The 7,386-nt window shown below is 41.1% G+C and overlaps 1 protein-coding gene across 1 annotated transcript; it reads left to right on the top strand.

The window, feature by feature from the left end:
- Positions 1-1,508: 1,508 nt before the first annotated feature.
- Positions 1,509-5,186, top strand: LOC124372449 (basic proline-rich protein-like). Its single transcript, XM_046830852.1, has 2 exons — positions 1,509-2,939; positions 4,926-5,186. The coding sequence occupies exons 1-2, from the start codon at positions 1,509-1,511 to the stop codon at positions 5,184-5,186; spliced, it is 1,692 nt and encodes a 563-aa protein (XP_046686808.1).
- Positions 5,187-7,386: the final 2,200 nt, after the last annotated feature.

The following is a 7,386-nucleotide window of genomic DNA, read 5'->3' as shown; positions in this document are numbered from 1 at the left end:
CTACTGATGTTACTGTACTTAATATTTTACAATATTGAAACGTTAACATATGTTTCAAACTTTTTTTATAAACTTCGTCAGCTGAAACATCAAAGAAGGTTAAAAGTGTCAACAGTTGAAAAATGTAAGTGAAAATTATTGTATTATGAAATTTAAATATTATAATTATTTTTCCAAATTCTAAAGTTTTGGAACTCGAAGAAAATGTTCCAGTTTTCTCAAATTCACAATTCTCAAAATCGAAGGGCTATAACAATGCCTTCTTTGTCAAAGCATTAATGCTTTCAGTTGGCCTACTTAGAGTTTGGCTGTTTGTCCTAATGATAAATATCGTACGACTAAAAAGTTACTGCGGTCAAATGTATAAGTTCCGGCCGTTTAAATTTACTCTCGGTTTTGATATACTTATGGATCCACGTTGAGTTTATGTTATTGCACTGACCAAGAAAATAAATACACATTTTAGATATAAATAACTTAGAATAAAGACTATTTTATTCAAAAATCATCATTGTGTTCTCTTTCCGGGGAAGAGTATTCCATCCTTTTGATACTCCTTAGCTACAGTAAAAATGCCATACAAAATAATAAAGGAGCCAACCAGTTTCTAGTAACTTCGATCATTAAGGTGGGTTTTATAACAGAGTATAATAGTTACTTCCAATGTATTATTACTGGTGCAATCATTCGTCACTGATGCAATTTAAGGTAAAACTTTAATTGTAACTCCGTCTTAGCAATGTGCATTACACTACCCATTAAAAAGCACTGTGTTTCTAATATTTTCTAGAATTTAAAATAATGTAAACGAATGTTTCATGCCTCTAATGAAATTTAACTGAAAGTATCAACAGCTGTTAGGTGTCAGTTCACTTTGGACTTGAATTATTTTCCTGATCTATTAAATATTCCTGGAAAGATTTTCTTCCTCGGACTTCTTCGAATATTAAAAACAGATTCAGCCGAATTGGTGAGCCGTTCCTGATATTAGCAACAAATTTAGCGACTAATTTTTATATAGTAGATAAGTTTGGCGAGATAAAAAATATTTAACTTAGCCTATTTAGAAATCTCTTTCTCTCTTTACAATGGCCACTTAAATTGAATTTTGAGTCTGTATGTTTGGTTAGTGTTGTACCTGAGTAGGAGTAGATTCTCTATGTTGCTATTTTTTGTTACACGTAACTTTGGAAAATGTCAAAAGAACCCTGTTCCGTAACCTACTACAAAAATGTTTATTTTTTAAGGTTTTACGGCTTCCATTTGTAATAATGAGATCAAAAACCTTTTTGAACAAAAAATTTATTTTTACTAAACTTAGTAGAACTTAATAAAAATATAACATTTTTACCCAGGTGTCTCTACAGGAAAACAGTGCACACGCCTTAAGATCCACATCACACAAGAGATTAGTAGGAGGCCAGATTTAACCGGACTTCCCAAATTCAGCTTCCACAGGACGCCAAATACTATCGGGCCATCCAGAACTTGGTTGTACAGGACGCCAAATGTCTCCGATGCCTCCGGGATTTGGTTCTACGGGGGACCAAAATCCGCCGGTCCCTCCAGGGCCTGGATGTACAGGACGCCAAATGTCTCCGATGCCTCCGGGATTTGGTTCTACGGGAGACCAAAATACGCCGGTCCCTCCAGGGCTTGGATGTACAGGACGCCAAATGTCTCCGATGCCTCCGGGATTTGGTTCTACGGGGGACCAAAATCCGCCGGTCCCTCCAGGGCCTGGATGTACAGGACGCCAAATGTCTCCGATGCCTCCGGAATTTGGTTCTACGGGGGACCAAAATCCGCCGGTCCCTCCAGGGCCTGGATGTACAGGACGCCAAATGTCTCCGATGCCTCCGGGATTTGGTTCTACGGGAGACCAAAATCCGCCGGTCCCTCCAGGGCCTGGATGTACAGGACGCCAAATGTCTCCGATGCCTCCGGGATTTGGTTCTACGGGGGACCAAAATCCGCCGGTCCCTCCAGGGCCTGGGTGTACAGGACGCCAAATGTCTCCGATGCCTCCGGGATTTGGTTCTACGGGAGACCAAAATCCGCCGGTCCCTCCAGAGCCTGGATGTACAGGACGCCAAATGTCTCCGATGCCTCCGGGATTTGGTTCTACGGGGGACCAAAATCCGCCGGTCCCTCCAGGGCCTGGATGTACAGGACGCCAAATGTCTCCGATGCCTCCGGGATTTGGTTCTACGGGAGACCAAAATCCGCCGGTCCCTCCAGGGCCTGGATGTACAGAACGCCAAATGTCTCCGATGCCTCCGGGATTTGGTTCTACGGGGGACCAAAATCCGCCGGTCCCTCCAGGGCCTGGATGTACAGGACGCCAAATGTCTCCGATGCCTCCGGGATTTGGTTCTATGGGAGACCAAAATCCGCCGGTCCCTCCAGGGCCTGGATGTACAGGACGCCAAATGTCTCCGATGCCTCCGGGATTTGGTTCTACGGGGGACCAAAATCCGCCGGTCCCTCCAGGGCTTGGATGTACAGGACGCCAAATGGCTCCGGTGCCTTCTGGATTTGGTTCTACAGAAGGCCAAAATCCACTGGTCCCTCCAGGGCTTGGATGTACAGCACGCCAAATACCTCTGGTGCCTCCTGGATTTGGTTCTACAGGAGACCAAAATCCACCGGTCCCTCCAGGGCTTGGATATACAGGACGCCAAATGCCACCGGTGCTTCCAGGATTTTGTTCTATAGGACACCTAAGTTCACCGGTTCCTACAGGGGTTGGTAGTACAGGACGCCAAATGCCACTGGTCCCTCCAAGGCTTGGTTCTCCAGGAGACCGAAATCCAAAAGTCCCTCCAGGACTTGATCCGTATCGTATAAGTCTTGCTGTAGATCTGCGTATCCATGGTGGTGGTGATTCAGCGAAGAGAAATGGAAAACACCACATCTTGTCACGATACGAGTTCTCAGTACAACATAACAGATGCAACTGAATACGCTAACATAATGTATTGCAGTATTAAATTACGTTATCTGTGATTGTACAGTTGACTGAGAATGATAATTGTTCTGTCATTTTATATCACTCATTTTACTGCCATTTGTTACGCTTATTATCACTTAACATAGGTTAGAAAATACCGTATTACAAATATTCACATTCATCCTTTTTTAAGTAAATATTTTGCTCTTCTATATATATAAACTAATATTTACTATTAGAAAATTTACTATTATTACTTTCACTCGAGATCTACCAAGCCACGTGCTGGTTTTAGAAAGTGTAAAAATATTATCCAAGTACTCAGAAATATTTTAATCCTATTTATTAATGTCAGCACCCAAATTTTCGTTTTTTATCTTGTAAATGTTCTTTACATTCGGAAGTTATCAGTCACTGGAGCTTTAAACCTCTGAAAGTTTCTGGTCTCTGAATGTTTTCAGAAAAGATCTATAAGTAGCACTGGGAGCATTCATGTCTTGAAACATTTTAGATTTCAAATTCTTTTATTCTTGAAAGCTGTCGGTCTATTACAGTTTCTAGCCTATGAACACTCATATCCCTTGATGTTTTATGTTAGAAAATGTTTCTACTCCAGAGATTTTCCACCGTTTAGTAAATTTTAGACTCTGGACACTTTATTTTGTAGAAGTTTCCAGTATATTAGTTTCTTGTCTTTGGGAGCTTCCGATATTTGACAGCTTGCGGCATATTGAAGATTTTGTCTTTGAGAGGTTACCGGTAGCCTCTCAGAGCTCCCAGACTGTACGAGGTTCCAATTCAGATGATACAGACATGTGGAACCTCCCCAAAAGAGTTCCTGTCCTCTGCCAGCTCCAAGTTTCGCTTTCGATCTATAAGAGCTTCCTGTCCCTACAAGTTTCCATCTTTTTAGAAGTACCTACTTTGATAAGTCTTCCGACGTGTACAAAGATCTCACGTATGGAATCTTCCAAATTCTTGAAGAGATTAGCATTAATAAGTTAAAACTTACAATTATAGTAATTAAAGCTAAAGCTTCTAAGATTCTTTGCATTCCTGACTGATGTTTGAAGTCATTTATAAGAAATTAACTCCAACTGTGAAGAACATTGTATAGGTACTTCTGTAGGCTTCCCATACCTTTAATAAAACTTATATATTACATTTATGAATTATTATATTGTTGCTATCTTTGTCATTTGCAGTAAAAGTTTCATTTCATCAATATTAAATATTAAAACCTAACTAATCGCAGTTCAATCATATGAGTACAATTTTTTTTATTTTCGTATCTTTTACAACGCTATCTGCATGAAAAAATAAATAAAATTTCTAAATGTAATTTATCCGCTATTCTGTCAAAATACAGTAATAAGTGGGATGAGCAATAGGATGCGCCAATGTATAAAGCACGGCGCCCACTGCGACCCGGCCCGGCTCACTCCGGCCTACCTCCGCCCACCTGGTCGCAGTGGGCGCCGTGCTTAACAGTGGGGGTGTATCGCCTCTTCATATATTACTTACAATAAGGGATGCTATAAGAAATTCAATTTTACGGCATTGGACAAGTGAGTAAGGCACATAAACTACATTATAATCTCACTCTGACTAACCAACGAGCATAATCCGGAGTTAGTCACATGTGCCTTTTCATCGCCCTAATCTCGAGCGAGCCATGTACCAGCAGTACCTGCCCTTATCAGCTGTAGCTCAGTGACAGTGGTGCGGACTGATGTCACTTAGGGCAGTAGATCGATACCCGCTCAAAGCGCTATATTTTTGTTGTGTAGAAATCATTAATTTAATTGTTTTAAACTATTTTATGTGATTTTAAACTATTCTATTATATTTTTAACTATTATTATTTACTATTTATTATCCATTTTAACTATTTTTTTTTCTACCCACTTGTGGATTTTAATCAAAGACAATATTTTAATTTTATTATTTAATTATAAAAATGGTCCTGTAGGTCGAACAGTCCAATAGTGGAAAACCTCTCATCCTCTACAACAAATATAGAGAGAGCCATTGCTTAAAAATGGGGAAAGAGTCTGGCGATGTCTGGGTGAAAAATGTGGAGCGACGGCGAGGACCAATGCCAACAATCAACAACATCAAACATCACGGGCCCCGCCCGATCACCATAAGGACCTTATCCTTGTCGCCTCCACCCACCCGGTCTACGGCGTCTTCCGCGGCAACCGTTTGCGCCTCGACCCCTGATTCCTAGGTGCAGTGCTTGACGTCCGTGCCGTCCGGCAGCGCTGAACCTTCCACGCCTCCCGCCTGCGTGTCGGTCCCTGTTGCCTCGTTGGGGCAGGATGTCGCGACCCCGGTTGTCTCTTTTGGCACTGCGCGGTGTTTGTCGGCAATGGAGGTGGCCGACCTGGTTGCTGAAAATCAACAACTTAAACATCGTTTAATGCAGCTTGAAGAACAATACAAGCACGTCTTTGACCACTCTATTGAGTCGGACACTCTTCTCATGCAGTATACCAACCAGGTGTTTGTGGCGGCCACATCGTTGGTTGAGTCTCCCGTGCGTGCTTCCGTGGCTGACTGCGCCGCGTAGTGTGACCTGTCTACTGACTGCGGGGATCAGCGTTGTGCGGACACTAAGGACCTCGTGGCTAGCCTCAAGACTACGATTGAGGTTCTGGAGGCAGAGCTGAATAGCTTGAGGGGGACAGGGGAGTAGCGGACGTACGCGTGAGCAGCCTTCTGATTGGTCGGTGGTGAGCGACAAAAGAAGACATCTTCCTTTTGAAACAGTTAATAGATATCTAGTTCTTTCAAGCATACGGCATGCAACACCTCCATCGTAATCCCCTTCAATGCATAGAACTCCCAAAGAAGATTGAAAGATGGGGAAGAAGAAGAATAAGAGCAACCATAAAACCCATCTGCCCTTTTATTCAATCTTTATTGAAGGGGACAGCCACATCCGTGGTTTGGTTAGCCATGTGTGGCGGAAGGTGGCCCGGAACACGATGGTGGATGTTCTGCAACCCTGGAGCTAAGCTGCTGAATGCAACGTCCGATGTACTTCCACCTGGTAGCACAATTTTGTTCGGTGGATGTATTAAAAATGGCATATTTCGGTCTAATACATCCACATTTGACATATGGCTTGAGAATGTGGAGGAACTGTTCCAAATACAGATTTGAAAGAGTTTTCAGATCTCAAAAGAAAGCCGTAAAAAACTTAAATACGAGTTGGTACGCGGCAGGGATGTCCACCAATGCGGGACTAGACGCAGGGATAACTGTCGAGTCGCACTTCACAGAACGGCAGCTTTCGAACACTTGACATCACAAGTTGTGGAGTCGGACTAGGCTCGGAATAGGCTCCCTGAGAGCATCAAACAACTCAATGAAACAAAAAAATTCAAAACTCGACTAAAACATTTTCTTATGTCAAAGGCATTTTACACAACTGTTCATAATGGGCCGCTGGGATGAAAATTTTTGAAATTAACAACAACCACGAAACCTCTGGTTCTGAAGCATACAAGAATTGTATTGCATTTCATGTATTTACCTTGACCAACATAATTTATCTGATGTTGTTATGTACTTTATATAGTTATGTTGACGCATGCCATGCAATATTGAAATTGTTTTCACGCAATAAAGAATATTATTATTATTCATAATATTCTTGCTGTATTTAGCGTAACGAATCGGTTCTTGTTTGCGCATGCGACGCGTGCATTTGGAGGCGATAATTTTAATTTACCGTGAATTTAACCAAACAATTAGGTAAATAAAATCATTACCCCAATCCCATGAAAATAGTACACTAAAATTAAGTATTGAGTTTTGAGATGTATAACTTTAAAGCAGTTAGAGCGTAGTTTGTTTTTGCGTCAATCAAAAGGTTATGACTAGATTGGTTTTCCAAATGCAAGTAGCCAACAACTATTTGAATATTTATTAAGTCGAAAGTTACAAGATAAATTTAGTGCGAGTGAGTATGTTGTTGTTTTAGCAAACCTGTGATATCTAATAATAAAAATGTAAACAAGTTGCGATTTTAGAAAGTTAGTACACACGAGGTTTTTGTTGAAACAAAGAACTCACCTTTTATAATTCTTACATATAATAATATAATTCTAAATAATATAATATAATTGATTATTAACGAAATAATCAATTGCATGTAGATTTTGCTGATTCTTCTCAGAGTAGATTATGTATTCCAGAATTTTCATCCTTAAAAAAGCAGTTCGAACAATTGCAAAACTGCCATGGGGAGAGTCGTGCAGGCCAGCTTTCAAAAATCTAAAACTGTTGACATTACCTTGCCTCTACGTCTTGGAAACGTGTCTTTTTTCAAATCCAAATGCGAACACACAAGAGGTAGTGATTTACACTCTTATACAACTAGAGGCAGGGATGACTACCGAACTGGAAGACACGGGACGGTA

The sequence above is a fragment of the Homalodisca vitripennis genome, unplaced genomic scaffold (assembly GCF_021130785.1).
Source record: "Homalodisca vitripennis isolate AUS2020 unplaced genomic scaffold, UT_GWSS_2.1 ScUCBcl_3272;HRSCAF=8707, whole genome shotgun sequence".
In the NCBI taxonomy this organism is placed as follows: Eukaryota; Metazoa; Arthropoda; class Insecta; order Hemiptera; family Cicadellidae; genus Homalodisca; species Homalodisca vitripennis.
The sequence above is the reverse complement of the archived record's forward strand: the minus strand, read 5'-3'. Positions and strand labels throughout refer to the sequence as shown.

What these genes read in the sequence shown, in the direction of transcription:
- LOC124372449 (XM_046830852.1), top strand. Translation starts at nt 1,509, where the DNA reads ATGTCTCCGATGCCTCCGGGATTTGGTTCTACGGGGGACCAAAATCCG. An exon ending in TGTCACGATACGAGTTCTCA is followed by an intron (nt 2,940 to 4,925) that starts GTACAACATAAC and finishes ATGGTCCTGTAG; the next exon opens with GTCGAACAGTCCAATAGTGG.